Genomic DNA, 17,676 nt, shown 5'->3' with positions numbered 1-17,676 from the left:
AGGCGGTGAGGGAGGCTCATAGTCTGTAGTAGGGGGTTTTCATCGGTAGGTTCGTCTGAGAGCCATTTAGTTATAAAGCTGAGTTGGGCTGCTAGGTAGTATTTTTCTAGGTTAGGGAGCTGAATGCCGCCCCTGGCGTATGGTAATGTTAGTGTCGACAGTACTATTTTGTGCCTGTTTTCTCCCCATATGAACTCCTTTATCAGCGATTCCAGTAGTCGGAAGAAGGGTTTTTTGATATAGTAGTGTACGTTTTGGAACCCATACAGGAATCGCGGTAAGACGATCATCTTGACTATGGAGGCCCTTCCCATCATTGACAGGGGAAGTTGCGACCAGAAGTTCATGGATCTGCGTAGGGTCGGAAGTGCTGCCTTTGTGTTGTGTTCGTGCATCAGTGTGGGGGTGTGCATTATCTGGATTCCTAGGTATCTGAATCTGGTGGTTTGCCATTTTATCCCTACCTTCGGGAGTGCCTCCATCTCAGCGTGTTTTAGGGCCGCTAGGGGGAACATGCAGGACTTTGACTTATTGAATTGGATCCCGGACACTCTGGAGTAATTGTCCAAGACTTCCAGCATGACGGGTACGTTGAGGTGTGGGTCTCTAACATATATAAGGACATCATCCGCGTAGAGTGAAATGATGTGGTCTACCCCTCCTAGTCTTATACCAGCGTCAAAAAACTGCTTCCTAAAATAGATCGCTATGGGTTCCAGCCCCAATATGTACAGCATTGGGGATAGCGGGCAGCCCTGCCTGGTCCCTCTTTGTATGTCCCAAGCTTCTGATATGTGTTTCCCGGACTTCACTCTGGCTCTTGGTCCAGTGTACACTATCTGAACCCATCTAATGAACCCGGGTCCAAAGCCGAATTCTCTAAGTACTGCCACCAGCCACTCCCAATAGATGGAGTCGAATGCCTTTATGGCATCTAGGGACATTAGTGCGTATGACCTCCTGTCTTCATTAGTTTGGGCCATGATGTGTTGTAGTCTGCGCAGGTTTATTGATGTGTTTCGGCCCGGTACAAAGCCGCACTGGTCGCTGTGTATTATGTCCCCTATTATTCTGGACAGCCGCCTGGCTAGTATTGTTGTTAAAATTTTAGCATCATAATTTAGCATCGCTAGCGGGCGGTAGGAATCGCACCGATCCGCCGGTTTGCCTGGTTTAAGGACCGGGACCACCAGTGTTTCCCTCATGCTTTCGGGCAGCACTCCCCTCTCATATGCCTCTTGGTACACCTCATGTAACAGAGGTGTGAGAGAGGGTTCATATGCTTTGTAGAACTCCGAGGGCAGGCCGTCAGTGCCAGGCGCCTTGCACGTTGCCAGTGACCGGATAGCTTCTGTTATATCGTCAAGCGTGATTTCAGCATCTAATATCAGGGCTTGTTCGTGTGATATCTTATGGAGTCCTATCTCGTCAATGGTGTCTGCGATCTGTTCTGGGGGGGCCTGTTCCTCGTGTGTGTAGAGTTGTGTGTAGAAACGTTTAAAGGTGTCGTTTATGTTCTGCTGCATGTGATGTGTGTTCCCTGCCTCATCTCGCAGCGTGGTGATGGGGTGTCTAGGGTGTTCCCTCCTGCATAGCCAGGCCAACAGCTTGCCCCGTCTGTCCGCCTCTGTGTGTGCCCTGCTCGTTTTGGCCACATGGTCGAGCTTTTCCAGCCTACTCCACGCTGAATCATTTTCTCCCCTGAGTCTCCTAAGTTCCGTTTCCCTGTTCTGGTCACCTATGGGGGCTGCCTCTAACCTTTCTATCTTCTTTTCCAGCTGGTCTAATTCTTTCCTGAGCTGTCTCCTGATTCCCCCGGCCTTTGCAATGATTTCCCCCCTCATCACCGTTTTCAGGGCGTCCCATACCGTGCTGCTGTGTTCCACACTTCCCACGTTGTTTTCTATGTAGCTATCTATGGAGTCTTGTAGCTCCTCCCTAAAGTCTGGGTCTTTGAGTGCTTCCGCTGGCATTTTCCACATGGGGATCGGGGGTCTGGGGCCATTGTGGTTCCATGTCACCAGGAGTGGGGAGTGGTCAGATATGGTTCTTCCTAAGTACTGCGCTCCTTCCACCTGTGGTAGGTGTTCTCTGCCTATGAGGATGTGGTCCAGTCTCGTGTATAGTTTGTGTGGGGATGAGTAGTATGAGTATCCTCTCTGTGTTGGGTGTGCTTCGCGCCACACATCTGCCAGGTCCAGCCTATCTATCATCGCAGTTAGGGCCATTGTTGCTGCTGATGGACCCTTCGGATGGGGGATGGATCTGTCTATTGCCGGGTCGCATACACAGTTGAGATCACCTCCCCAGAGGAGCAAGCTATCTCTGTATTGCGTGATTTTGGGGTATAGTAAGTCCAGATGTGCCGGTATATTGCTGTTGGGAAAATAGGAGTTCATTATGCATATTTCTGTCTGTTCTATGTGCCCCCATAGTATCACAAATCTACCCTCTGGGTCAACCTCTGATTTTCTCAGGCGGAAAGGGAGCTGTGGGTGTATCCAGGTGTACACTCCCCTGGCATATTTGGAATAAGCAGTGCCAAAACCCTGCCCCCCCCAGTGTGTTTGGAGTTTGGCCAGTGAGTCGGTCGTGCAGTGGGTCTCTTGTAGTAGTGCTATCATCACCCCTTTTCTGTTCATGTATGTCTTGATTCTGTTTCTGCGAATGTACGTCCCCAAGCCTCGTACATTCCATGTCAGTATTTTAACTGCTGTAGTGGTCATGGTGGTTCCATGTGGGCACAGAGTCCGTTCAGCTCCCCTCTTTTTGGTGTCCGTGTGCATGGTACTAGCGATAGTAGCCCCTTCCCTGTGTGGGACAGGATGCAAGTTTCCTCCTCCCTCGTTTCAGTCCCTCTCTCCCTCCTATTCATTCTTGGAGACTTACCAACAGTAGTAACTTCCATTCTTTTGAATGGGAACAGCAAACCATGTAACTTTGAACTGCCCCAAGCAGTTGCTTCCAACTTGCAACGCTCGGGGGGTCCCGAGCCTTCCAGGCCACTCCCGGCCTTCCGGATCAGGGTGCGTGTAGGTAGATTGCCTACACAGTTTCCGTGGGGGTGGGTCGTTTTACCGTGCTCGTGTAGTCCTTCGAGCTCTCGTCCGATTCGGCAATCGGGTTAGTAGTGTTCCGCTGGGATCTCATTGTCTGCATTGGTGGCCCCACACGGGGGGGCCTCACCTTTCTTGTTATGGCGTTGTGTGGGCCGTCATCCCATATCCGGTTTTGGTAGATCGTCTTTGCCATCAGCCAGGTTGTTATGTTCCAGCCATAGATTTGCTGCAGCTGGAGTCTCAAGGAATGTCGCCCTTCCTTTGTGAAGGACCTTGAGGCGTGACGGGTAGAGCAACATATACTTTAGGTTGTGTTTCCGTAATTGCGCTTTTATTGGGATGAAGGAGTTCCTTGCTCGTTGCGCAGCGGGTGTGTAGTCCGGATATATGACTATCGTTGAGTCTTTTCGTTTGATTTCTCCTCCTTCTCTTGAGTATCGTAATATGGTTTCACGGTCTCGGAAGTTCAGAATTTTAGCTATTATTGGTCGTGGGTGTGATCCTGGCGGTGGGCGTTTTTGGAGGGATCTATGGGCTCTTTCCACTGAGAATCCCTGGGAGAGCTTCCCTGGGCCTATCTCCTGCAGCAGCAGCGTCTCGACGAAGTCGGTCGGGTCTGGGCCCTCCATGTCCTCAGGAACCCCTAGTATGCGAATATTGTTTCGGCGTGCTCGTTCCTCGGCATTTCTTCGGAGCGCGCCTCCAGCCTTGCCACCTTCTGCTCAAGGTCCTGAACTTTCGTTTTCAATTCTTTGGTGTCCTCCACGGTGTCTTGTAGTGTATTTTCCGCCGCCGTGACCATCTCAGTGAGGTTACGAGCATCCTGACGCATGAGCTGTATGTCCGATTTCACCTCCTCTATCTTCCCCTCCACCGATGTGCGGAGGGCAGATATTGCCTGTAGGACCTGTGCATGTTTGAGGTCTTCTTCCTTCTGGGAGGGTTCGCCCGAGGGTTCCTGGTCCTGTTGTGGTTGTCTCTGGGGTTTGGCCGTCGTAAATGAGTCCATTGTGACCAGTTTTAGTTTGCTCTTGGGGGGTGACATCTCCCTCCCAGGATCCCTCCTATGTCCTATTCCAGGTCTTGACCCGCCGGTTGTGTGGCCCTGGCTTACTGCCTTCAGGTAGAGCTGTGGTTCCGGTGCTACGTGCCCGGTTAGCGTCTGGCGGCCTTAGTAGTTATATGGGCCTTCTCGCCTCACTGTCTTAGTTGTCGATTCGTGGCTCAGGCTGGTCCTCCTACTTGCTTAGATCTGGTCCTGGCTTCGTTGGGGCTTGTTCCGGTGGGGATTATCCCTGTGGCAGTTTCGTCAGGCAATGGTGATTGCCCCGTATCCGTCCTGCTGCTGCCTCCGTCCCGGGGGGGGGTGTCAGCCTGCCTTTTGGGCCCAGTGTGTGACCGAGGGTGCCCCCTGCTTCCGGTGGTCGGCGGGCCCCAGCCGCTTTCAGAGCAGTTTCCCCAGGAGCACGTTGATCGCCCCTGCGCCCCCCAGCGGCCTGGCAGGTGCGCCCGCCGCGCCGCCAGGCGTGCTGTAATTATTGGCGTGGGCCCTCCGCGTTATCCAGCCATCCGGGGGCCCAAGCTAGGTTGGCCAGTTCTATGCGTGCGTTGTGAGCTGACACCCAGGGCTCCCCGGCCACTCCGGGAATCCTCCTCGTGGGCTTTTCTGTGCGTCTTTCTCCCCCTTCTCTCCCTTTACTGTTCAAGGGCACAAAGGGCCACACGGATCCGGGCTGCTCTTGTGCCTGCCTCCTCACCTGGTAGTATGTGCGTTCGTTTGCCTCCCTCGGGTCCTCCGTTCGTGCCTTGCAGTGCGGATGTTGTATGCTAGCTCTTTCGCTGTAGTCGCGGGGGGGGGCGGCCCCGCGGCGACCGGTGTCCCAGATTCAGGAGGGACGACCCTCCACCACCGCGCTGGGGCTCGTCCGGGGGGCTGCGTGCCCGCTCCCCGCTCTGTAGTCGCAGGGGATCTTCCTCCAGCCACCGCTGCTTATCCCTGGATTTGGAGCCTGGGCGAAGCGCGAGTGTGCGTTCGCGGGGCTGCGGGCCTCTCCGCACTGTAGGGCTCAAGTGATCTGTGTCCGCTCCCGCCTTTCAGGGGCTGCGGCCTCTCCTACGTCCGTTGCTCAGGGTTCGCCGGTGTTCCGCTCACTCAGCAGCTTGAGCCCAGGCGGAGCCGGGGGTCCGGTGGCCCGATCAGTCGAGCGCGTCCTCTGCTGTGGGCTCCGCAGGGTCTCGATTCGGCTGCCGCTTCAGACACAGCTCGCAGCGGGCGGCGCCATCTTGCAGGCCCTAGGGGGCTCGGTTTCGGGCTCCGCGTTTTCTGTCTTCTCCTTACCGATTCGGCTCAGGAGTCGGGTCGAGTGGTGGGGATCGGTTCCCCTGCAGGAGTATGCAGTCAGATCGTGTCTTGTAGGGCTAATCAGACATTATTAGTTCTTTTAGCAGGATCTCGGACGGAGCTCCACGGGAGCTTGTCTTTACGGCATGCGTGCCCAGCCACGCCCCCCTTTATGAGCCTATATGTTACAACAACAAGGCCCCTAACCCTCAACATAAACCTACCTCACGGTACCCTAAGTTATGTCCCAATTTACTATACTTTGCAACAATGCTACTCAACCTAAACTCATCCTAATAAAAATCCAGAACACACCTAATATAACTATACTATCTGGAGCTTTGATCAATGCCCGGTCGCTAGTGGCCCACGCTCCCGAAATAACTGATACCTTATCCTCTGACAACCTTCACCTCCTGGCAGTCACCGAATCATGGCTGCACGAAGCAGCAGGTCCAGCACTCTCTCTAGCAATTCCTGAAAACTATCAGCTGATCAGAATGGACAGACCTAATAGTAGAGGAGGCGGTTTGGCCATTATAGCAAAGACCAACGTCACTCTAAGATTCATAGCTCAACCTCCCCTCAAATCATGTGAACTCCTCACAGCCAAATTGCCACACAACCATTTACCTCATATATAGGCCACCTGGCCCCATTGGAACCTTTGAGGAGGATCTATCTAGCCTCTTAGCCAATAATACCAAAGAAACCTCTCAAAACCTATTACTAGGCGACTTGAATCTAGGTCTTAATGACCCTGATGACAAATCAGCCCAAGCCATAGCCACCATGCTAGCTGAACACAGCCTAACCCAAAAAGTTCTCACCCCTACCCACAATAAAAGAACAACTCTGGACTGGGACGCCACCTTGAACTGCGATACTGCCTTCACCAGAACCACTCCTCAACACTGGACAGACCATTACCTTATCGACTTTACTTTATCTCTTAATAAACAAATTACCAAAGAGAAAATTATGGCACCCCCCCTGCCCACTAGAGCAAAAAAATATATAACTCCTGACAATCTCCTGCCACTACTGATGCCAGCCATTAATGCTCTTCCTGATAACCTGCATCCAGAGCGCCTGGTAGAAAGCTACAATAACGCTATGAAGAAAGCACTAGACACTATTGCCCCTCTAAAACTTCAAAAAAGCAAACAGCAAGCACACCTAAACGCCTGGTTCACCCCCCACTTAAAAGAATTAAGAATGCAAAAAAGGAAACTAGAATCTAAATGGCGCCACACCCCATCTGAAGAGAACAAACTGAAACTTAAACTTTTTGCTAATAATTACAAAAAAGAAATCTTACTCCCAAAAAAAAATCTCTTTAATGAAAGAATCTGCAATGGCAGTTCTAACATCAGGGAATTATTTGCTATACTAAGGGAGCTGGAATCCCCCGTACCCCCACCCGACAACAAAGCTAAAGATAAACAATGGTGCACTAGCATCCAAAACACTCTAACAAATAAAATTCAAACTCTTCAAACCAAAATCTCCTTAAAAAAAGACTCCCTAACTCCCAACGAGTCACCTCACAGAACCCACACTATGACAACTAACCCAAGGCGATCGCTGCCCAGCCCAGCTAATTAAGGATGCTGCCAGGGACTTAGCCCCCTTCATAACCAAATTGATTAACTCATCCTTGAGTTAAGGATAGCTCAGCGGCAGCGTGCGCGTCTTGGAAGCAAGACGACACGAAGCAGCAACAGGTTCGATCCCCGGGTCCGCGCTTAGAAACCTCCGGGTGTTTAAGCGCGTTATAAATACGTAACTAAGACAAAAAAAAACACAATTACGCAACTAAGAAAAACAAACAATTCATGTAACAGCGCCTCGATGCCTGCGGGCTGTGTGAGCGCTTTATAAATGTAAAATAAATAAATAAATAAATAAATCCTTCTCCTCCAACGCAATCCCAAGCAATCTAAAAGAGTCTTGGGTTCTGCCTCTCCTCAAGTAGCAAACCCTAGACCCTGCCATTCCCACCAACTACAGGCCTATCACCACGGTACCGTTCCTTCTAAAGATAATAGATTAGCATACCTTACAAATTCAGCAACATCTTGAAACCAACCAACTCCTAGGTGCCCGCCAATCAGGATTCAGACCGCCGCACGGTACAGAGACAGCCTTAATTGATCTCAAAGCACAGATCGACGAGCACAATGACTAGGGAAACACCGCTATGCTACTCCTCCTTGATCTGTCGGCAGCCTTTGACCTGGTGGATCACACGGTCTTGTGCAAACACCTGGCTTCGGCTGCCCACTTTTCAAACGAGGCCATAGCCTGGATCCAATCATTGCTGGACAACCGCACAATGAGACTCTTCTCCACATTGGCATCAGCAGACCCCATTAAAATAACTTGCGGTGTACCTCAAGGTTCTTGCGTCTCGCCAACTCTGTACAATATCTTTACCAAGCCACTATTTGACAAATTGGACAGACTGGGTGTCACATACACTTATTATGCTGATGACACTCAGATCCTCATACCCCTTTTGGGCAATTTCAATTCTGATACAGCCTTGGTAAACAAAATATAACTCATCATTCAGGCATGGATGGCCACGCATGGCCTATGCTTGAATGATAATACAGCTGAAATCCTGCTACTCGATTCCGACACCAACCGAAAAAAACTCAACTCCAACTACTCAGCAATTAATATGATGGCAATATTATCACAGTTGCCAAAGCAGTGAAAACACTAGGCTTTCACCTTGATTCGGCCTTGACATTAAAGAAACAAGTGAACTCACTAGCATCCTCTACCGCCTATACGTGCAATATTATTAGGGCAAGAAGAGCTTTCCTCACCCAAGCCAGCTGCATCATTATCGCCAATGCACTAATACATTCCAAACTTGACTATTGCAATGACTTGTATTTGGGAGCCAACAAATACATAATTGACAAACTTCAAACACTGCAAACAATGCCCTTAGAACTGCCCTGAACTTACCTTCCAAAGAACACATTTCCAATAAAAGAAGAGAATATAAATGGCTCAAAATCTGCGACAGAATCTGACTTAAAACGGCATCACTCACCTTCAAATGTCTTAACAATGCAGCCCCCCCCCCACCTGGCAGCAAGAATAGTGAGAAAAACATCAATCCGCCCCACTAGAACCGTCAATTCCTACTGCCTACAGGTACCTAAATTTAGAACAAAATAAAAGGTTGGCGCTAGCTTCCCAGTCAAGGCAGCCCAATACTGGAATGCTCTCCCACTTAACATTAGAACAGACCAATCCTACTATAGCTTTAGGCAGAATACTCTCACATGGCTACGCTCTAGCGACCCCCAAGAATAACCATGCCTCTATTTACACCAACAGATCCTACTCAATCTGACTGTACATATGTATATTCTTTAACTGATTTGCCGAAATGTAATATTTTATATTTATATTGTGCCTTACCCTGTAACTAAATTTTTAAGTACTCATGTTTTTCTGCTCTCTGTTGCGCCCAGTTACCTTTGGGTTTGGTGCACCATACAAAATCAACAAACAAACAAATCAATAAACAAACATTTGGTTTTGTGCTGTACGGCGCTTCAGGCAGATCGGAAGAGATGTCTTGCTATGACACAGGGCAATGAAGCCTGTTGGGGTAGCCTTATGGGGGCCTAGTACAGAGCCTTATCCTAGCCCCACGTGACCTGATCTACAACATTTTGGATAAGCTGAGTAGACTGGGGGATGTAAACAAGCAACAGAATGATAGTCTTTGAGGCAGCTCGGTAACTTTTTGCATAGACGCATGTCCTTTCTCTTCATGGTAGGGCATTTGATGAATTACGTATAATGCAGAGGATACATTTAAGAAAAGGTGTGTAACATTCTTTTTTCCTTGTAAAGGATATCCAAGGTGTTTATTTTTATTATTTTATCTTTTGTATGTACTTGTGAAAGATTCCTTCTGTTTACAGTTGGGAATCAAAACACAATATTAAAAAAAACAAAGAAAACCACTTTAAGACAGAATTCCCTGTATTTTTCATAACTAATCACTTGTCACGCGTCATAGTGCTTAGAAAAGGTTATGGAAGCTTTCCAGTGTACCTTGGTCTAAAACAAAGTATACATCAAGCATGTTATTATGACATCTAAAACAATTAGAGTATTTCAGCATAACATAAATACCAATTTTGCATTAGATATAAAGCTTTCCATAGCTTTTCATAATGACACATAAAGCTACAGCTATAGAGTCACGCTCTCGGATGTCAGTGACCCTCACTAACACAAGCGCTTGGATACTATTATCTTGTCACTGATCATGCTTGACACACCATCACAGAAGGATCATTCTACAGGTGCAACCACACTGGTAATCCGACATACCATACGAAAACTCACTGTGTAGTGGGAATTTCTAGGCTATTGTATAGCACAAACATGCACACACAGAAAAGATGTCACAGATGCCTTGGGATACTGTGGATTTTCTGGCTAAATTCCTTTAGACTATGTCACAGTAGTTACCCATTAGCAAGCCCACCTTGAGTCAAATGGCATACGCTCTGTACTTCTGTCAAGAATGTTCCCATGAAGCCGCACCGAATTGGCACTAAACTTAGTCAGGAACTGCTACAGTTCTATTCAATCCCTCTAGAGTGATATGGAGACAGACACTTAATCCTGCTTCCTGGACAGGAGGGAAGTGTAGATGAGAGCCAGGTCATTCTTCTGAATGGCCCTTTTCTACCAGCCTGACCCTCCTACCAGTGCAGGGCCCTAGAGATGAGGCCACTTCCATTTGATATCCCTTTCTGATCCCTGGACTCTCTCATTAGCAGCTCTGATCTTAAATGATGTGAGTGCACTACAAAACCATTCTGATTTTCCTGATCATTCAAAGAAATCTCCTAATGTATGAACCAAAGGTAAATGAAGTTTGATTTTTCAATTGACTTTTACTCTTGTGAAACCTTCTCAACAGTCTATCCAGTTGCCAAAGCCCACTTGCCCAGACATCACCAACCAACACTTTCTCTGATAATGTAATGGTTCTTGTCTTGCTATCTCATTATCTCATAATCTGCCCATCATGAAGAATAGAGTAATGGCCTATACCCTTCATCGCTAAAGAACATCTCATTAGATTACAACTGTGCCAGAATATTGGGCCATGTAGCCTACACGACTCCTAGCACAGCCACCTGCTCACGAGCCCCTCTACTATCTCTACATCGAACAAAGGATTTACTAGACCTAAATTTCTAAGCAGTTCATCATCCTGTTCCTGCCCGCCCCCAGGGGCTTTTTGATGGGCTGCCCTCTCAGCTTTCTGCAAGATCCAATCAGGCATGTTTACGCCACCAGAGAATTCAGATGAATATTAGTGGACCTAGTATTAGTAGCCCAGTCCACGGATGGCGCAATGGTAAGAGTCCCTTTCTTTATCCTTTCAGGAGCTGCTAAGTACAGGAGTCTTCTTCAGAAGATACAGCCAAAGATCGTGATGGTGGAGGAGGCAGCGGAGGTGCTGGAGGCTCATGTTCTAACCACCCTGAACACATCCTGCGAGCACCTCATCATGATTGGAGACCACAAGCAGGTAATCCTAGAACATGGACTGGTTCCCCGCTCATCATAGTGGTTGTAGCCATGTTCAAATCAATGAAACTGTACTAATAGCTAAGTTATTAATATCATCCTTCCTCGAATTCCCAGTAAGTAGAAAGACCTGTGACATCTCTATGAAAGAAACATCGCAACTATTTCAATGCAAGCCATTTGAATTATATTTTGTGGTAGTGTATTCCCCCCTTTTTTGCAAAATGGAGGTGGGGGCTTGCTTTTCAGGCTCCATTTTACCTCTACGGCCTCTCCCTCTCTTTTACTTCTCTTGTTTGTTTGGGTTTATTCCTTTTTGTTTTACTTTTTAACCCTCAATTCCGGTTCCTAATGATTGTTTTAAAGCCTCTGTTTTATTTTCAGTTTTACATTTTTTTTCGGTTTTGCTAGTTTGTGTAGGCTTTATTTTTAACACAATGTGTGACTTTTCAGTTTGGTGCCTTGCCTTGAAATGGGTTGTCCTGCCATGGCTTTCATTGGAATGTGTGAGGTGAAATTAGTGGATATCAAAGTATAAAAATAAGGTAATGTATGAGATTTGAGTTGATAATCAGGTTGGTAGCTGCAGAACCAGAAGACCCAGATTCTTGTCCAGGCTTCCCAGTTGTATGAACTGTGTGCATTCTGGACAAAGCACTTTTTGTACCCGTACATCACTTCCTTTAGCTAGCAAAATTTAGAGTGCTGAGAAACAAACATTTTATGAAAAAGTTTTTTTATGTCAATTCAGTACTTGATTTTACATTAGGTACAAGGGGTTGTGATGATAGCACTAATCCTATCTATGAATATAAAGAGATATTTATAGATATAGATGCCTATAGTAATATGGCAAGTTAATATGTCTGTATTATCAAGCTTAACCCAAAATAATGATCAATTGAAGAATTATTATTTAAAAGAGATTCAAAAACATGTTGGCTGCACAGTGAATTTTAACTTGGGGGGGAATGGGGGAACTGTCAACCCCCTGGATAACAATGTAAAAGTTAAAGTGAACCTTTTAAACAGCTACTTGTGCCAATTATATTTAAAAAATCCATTCATCAAGAAATGGTTCCAATGAACAAGTATTCACAGTTCTTGAAGAAGAAACGTGACCCATTTTTCAAGAGAAAAGTGTTTTGTCAAGGCTTTGCTTCTATTACGCACCACATTTCTTTTTATTTTCTTTATTTGATTTGGTTTATATAAAACACAGTACAATTCATAGCCATGAAGAGAGGGACACCGGGGAGAAAAGAGTAAAGAAGAAAGATAAAACTTAATTAAAACTAAGAATGTAGAACAGGAAAAAACCGAGCCATTTTTCGTTTTATTAATTGTAGACTGGAAATATATTGTTGCTTTCCTATGGTGTTTCACAAATAGGTATTATTTTTCCTCACTGTCAATTAGGCCACTTTCATACGTAAAGAAATAGCTTGGACATTAGTTCTCTTTGAAGATCTATAATAGGATTTATATTGCGTACTTGATAAAATGGTTGTATACGAATTGTTCGAACTACAATTGTTCGAATTACAATTGACCTTTGCACAATTGACCGAATTGTGAAGGTCAATTGTTACATATATGCGGGGGGAAACCCCCCGCAACCCCCCATTATTTATATATATATATTTCTGAGGCTTGTGGAATCTGCTTAGATCACATGCTGTGCATAGGCCGACATCTAGTGGAAGCTGCGGAGTATTACAGTTTGTTTTTCGAAAGTCGAAAATGGGCGTCGACACACGCGTGCCAGTAATACTATCCCTAGTGTGACGTCCCCTGTACCCAAGATCCCTCACGCGTGTAGGATCCTCAGATTGTTTTTTTCCGCCATACTGGTCGGAAGCATCTTGCGGAGTTCCCTGGCCTTAGCCATACTTTTGCTGTTACTATAATTATAATTCTTATTCATTCCCTTCCCCACCCCAACGTCGACCCTCAACCTCGACGACGGCTGGAGAAGTCATCGACCGTCGACTGCTGCACGACGGATCTGGGCCTCGGAAGGCCGCTGGCCTCGGCCCGGGCCTAGTAGGCCGCTGGCCTCGGCCCTTACAAGTAGGGAGAGTGGGGGGTGGTACATACTCTTCACTCTTGATATATAGTTACATTTTATATATTCCTACACTTAGCAGCCCGCTGCCTTAAGGTGCGTATGGAGGGTACCCCTTTTCAATTCTGCCCCAAGTGCAATCGCAAATACCCTTGGGTCGACAGGCACGCCACGTGCAATCTCTGCTTGCCGAGGGATCACCCCGAAGCGAACTGCAGAGCGTGTAGTAGGTTTAAACCTAAGACACTTAAGGACCGTTCGACAAAGCGTTGGGCCCACCACGCCAGGCAGGAGGCCATGGCAGAGGAGGGCGCCTTCAGCGATGGCAGCGACGCCGTACTTTCGGACGGCGAGGGCATTACGGCGTCGAAAGACAGCCGGCGAGCGCAGGTCCCCGACCTCGGAAGGTCGTCCGGCAGGGCGGCTATGGGGAAGACCCCCGGCGACGCAAGCGCTACACACCTAACACACACTAAACACACTAAGACCAACCGGACCTCGACGACGTCGACTTCCCGGAAAGAGGCACAAAAAGAACGGTCCGACTCGGTGTCCTCTGGGCGCTCTCGATCGAGATCACCTCACGACGCAAGGCAATCATCCACTCTTGCCAAGAGTGCCTCGCTACACACATTAACGGAAGTTCGATCGTCGGGAGACGAAGACGACTTCCACCCCCAGGCCGCGCTCCAAGATACCGAGACCGCGGTTAACACCAGTGAGGCCCCACGCCCGAAGCACACAGATACCTCTCCAGACCCTCGGCGCCAGGCGTCGAAAGTCTCTGGGGCCTCCAAGGGACAGGGAAAACACTTTTCCACGCACGGGGAGGGGGGGAAACAGCGGAAAGCACAGCCTTCCACCCCTGTAAAGCCATCCTCTCACCCTAGGCAGACAAGTAAACACAAGTCTACCCTTGAAAAGTCCCATAAATCACCTGCTAAAGTAATACCCTGTTCCAGGGAATGGTCCAGTGAAGACATAGACAGGGTTATGTCTAGGATGTCTTCCTTGGCTGATTTTTATGATAAGAACCCAGAACACTTTCTTTCATATAACCCTCAAGGGGCCACACCCTCAGGCTCCTCCGATCCTATCCCGCTAAGTAAAAAGCCCCGGGTCGAAAGACCTGAACCCTTCGAGGTTCAGCCTTACTCCACTCCATATTCTACTCCACTCCCCAGTTACCAGGGACAAGTTTTCCCTGAAGAGGACCAGGAGTTTGAAATTATGGAAGAACAAACCGGGACAGATTACTATGCAGAGGATGAGGACCTGGAGGAGGGAGAAGATGAGCAGGAAATTTACAGAGTAGATTCCCCAGTACAAAGCGAAGCCCCAGTTACTGACTCTCCAGTTGATAACCAGCCCCTCCTCAACGAGGTTCTCGCTCGAGCAGCGGAACACTTCCACATCGACACCCACGGTGTACAGGAGGAAAGGGACTTCGCGGAGGAGTTTGTAGGAGAGAGAAGACCGGTCGCTCAGACCATCCCTATCCTCAAATCCATCCAACGAAGAATAGATCCTTCCCTGGTGAATCCTAACCTCACCAGAGCTGTCAACCCCAGAATTGAAAAGATTTTCCGGGCAGCCCAGTCTGACCCTCTGTATATAAGGGGACATCTTAAACCAGATTCCCTAGTGGTGACCAACACTAGAAAAAGGGCTGGCACGCCCTTATCTTCATCAGAAGCTCCTCCCGATAAGGAGAGCAAAAAACTTTACGGGTTTGGCAGAAAGGTAGCCTCAACGTCCGCCTACCAAGCAAGGATTGCGAATTCCACCACCCTGTTGGCTAGTTACAATTGCCATCAATGGGAAGAAGTCGCAGCGCTCATTGCCTCTGCTCCAGAACCATTAAAGGGCCAGCTGGCTCGGATCTCAGCAGAGGGGAGAGCCGTGTCTGGTTGCATTTTAAAAGCAACTTTCGACGCCGCTGACAACGCAGGGAGATTGATAGCAGAAGGTACTGTTATCAAGAGACATGCGTGGTTACGGCAGTCGGGATTCAAGACAGAAACCCAGGCTTCTTTAATAGACAAGCCAGTGGAACCCGACCTATTGTTTGGGAAAGCGGTCGAAGACGCACTTAAAAATGCCAAAGATGAATATGAGACTCTCAAATCCCTTGGCCAGCTTACCAACAAACCCCCTAACCAGAGGGGGAACAATAATTTTCGTCGCCCACGCGGCCAAAATTCACAAAGAGGCAACTATGCCCAGGGACAGGGTACACAATGGAATAACAACCAGCAGTCTACCCAAAGTTACAGCAGGGGTAACAAGAGAGGTCGTGGAAGAGGCAGAGGCAGCCCCAACAAGGGAGGTGGCACGCCTCCACCAAAACAGTGACGCTCAGTTCAGGGTCCCTTGCCACGCAACCCCAGTAGGGGGACGCATTTCCACCTTCACCCAGGCTTGGGAAGGGATCACCTCAGACAGATGGGTGCTGTCAACAGTATCCGCAGGATATTGTATAGAACTACTGCAGCGTCCCCGGAATCATCCTCCACGACAAAGAGTGCACTCCCTAGAGCATCAAAAGATCCTTCTCGAGGAGATCGCCATTCTGCTAGAAAAGGACGCGATAGAACTCGTCCCAGGACACCAGGTAAACAAGGGTATCTATTCAACTTACTTCCTTGTGCCAAAGAAAGATTTGACAATGCGCCCAGTATTGGACTTACGGCCTGCCAACAAGTATGTCAAGCCCCAAAAATTCCGTATGACCACGCTACAAGAGGTAATCCCCCTCCTAAAAAAGGGGGATTACATGGCAACCTTGGATATGAAAGATGCTTATTTTCATATTTCCATGCTCCCAGCGCACAGAAAGTACTTGCGCTTCAAGGTAGACAGTCGCCACTACCAATTCAAGGTACTGCCCTTCGGGATAGCTTCAGCACCAAGGGTATTCACCAAGGTACTGGCGGTGGCGGCTGCACACCTACGCAGGGAAGCAATCCCGGTGTACCCTTATCTGGACGACTGGCTCATAACGGGGGAAACCCCAGGAATTTGCAGGTCAAACATTCAGAGGACTATCGACCTCCTCCACGAATTAGGCTTCTCCATCAACGAGAAAAAGTCAAGTCTGGTGCCAAGCACCTCAAAACAGTTTCTAGGAGCTATCCTAGATACTCAGAAAGGATTGACCTTCCCTTCGGAAGAGAGAATTCGGAATATACTTCTGCAAATTCCGCATTATCAGTCAGGTCAACAGATAACAGTACGCAAAGCTATGCGGTTACTGGGCATGATGGCGTCATGCATTTACCTGGTCCCCCACGCGCGTCTGCGCATGCGTCCCATGCAGGAATGGTTGGCGAAACAGTGGTCTCAGGCAAGTGGTCATTGGGACGATCTAGTGGTCGTTTCGCCAACACTCGTACAAAACCTACACTGGTGGACAAGAGAGAATCTCGCAAAGGGGAAACCCTTCTACGATCCCGAAGTACAAGCCGTGGTGACTACAGATGCATGCCTGACTGGGTGGGGAGCTCACCATCTCCACCACACAGCTCAGGGTCTCTGGTCTCACTCAGTAGCCAAGAACCACATCAATATGCTAGAGCTTCTGGCAGTATTCCAAGCGCTAAGGGCGTTCGAGCCCCATCTACTGAACTTGTCGGTGCAGATCAGGACGGACAGCACGACAGCCATGTTCTATCTGAACAAGCAAGGGGGGACTCGTTCGCCAAATCTGTCCAAGCTTGCCCAGAAAATATGGATATGGGCACTCAGACGGAACATCTTCCTGTCATCGCAACATGTTCCAGGGGAGCTCAATTCCCTAGCGGATGCTCTAAGCAGAGACTCCCTCCCAGAAGAACACGAATGGGTCCTTCACAGAGACGTAGTAGAAGATCTCTTCTCTCAGTGGGGTTTCCCCACTATAGACCTATTCGCCACAAACGAAAACAAACAATGCCCAGGATTTGCATCCAGGTTCCCCCAGCCGGACTCCCAAGGGAATGCCCTGTGGATGAACTGGTCGGGGATGTTTGCGTACGCTTTTCCACCAACTCCTCTCATCAGGAAGGTGGTGTACAAGATAAACAAGGAATCGATGACGCTCATCCTAGTTGCTCCCATGTGGGCGAGACAACCATGGTTTCCACACCTACGCAGGATGGCGGTGTGCGAACCCATCAGACTCCCAGCCTGGTACAACCTACTGTCCCAGCAACAGGGTCAAACAGTGCATCAGGAACCCAACTCTATGAACCTAGCAGCATGGCTCCTGAAGTCATAGAGTTTGGACATCTCAAATTACCACAGAGGTGTATGGACATTCTAAAGGAGTCCAGGAAACCAAATACAAGGCACTGTTACTTTGATAAGTGGAAAAGATTCGTTATCTGGTGCCAGAATAAACTAATCAACCCGGTTGATTGCACTCCTTCCAACGTTGTGACATACATGCTCCACCTGCTGGATGCAGGGTTGGTTTTTAACTCACTGAAAGTACACCTGGCAGCCCTCTCGGCTTACACCACATCCCATAACAAGGTCTCGTGGTGGAAAGTACCAGTGGTTAAAGCCTTCATGGAAGGAGTAAAGAGACTTCACCCTCCTATTTCGAACCCACCGCCAGGATGGGACCTCAACGTGGT

General features: G+C 48.4%; 1 protein-coding gene across 4 annotated transcripts in view; it reads left to right on the top strand.

Moving 5' to 3' along the window:
* The window catches only part of LOC138498049 (NFX1-type zinc finger-containing protein 1-like), a 1,106,230-nt gene that overhangs the window by 902,931 nt on the left and 185,623 nt on the right, over positions 1-17,676 (top strand). For all 4 annotated transcript variants that reach the window (XM_069621891.1, XM_069621892.1, XM_069621893.1 and 1 more), the window contains one exon: positions 10,845-10,990. In XM_069621891.1, coding sequence (XP_069477992.1) covers positions 10,845-10,990 — 146 coding nt within the window. The remainder of the gene's footprint in view (positions 1-10,844; positions 10,991-17,676) is intronic.

This window comes from Ambystoma mexicanum, chromosome 5q, assembly GCF_040938575.1.
Source record: "Ambystoma mexicanum isolate Mex_15411 chromosome 5q, UKY_AmexF1_1, whole genome shotgun sequence".
Classification (NCBI taxonomy): Eukaryota; Metazoa; Chordata; class Amphibia; order Caudata; family Ambystomatidae; genus Ambystoma; species Ambystoma mexicanum.
Note: the sequence above shows the minus strand (reverse complement) of the source record. Positions and strands in the feature narration are given on the sequence as shown.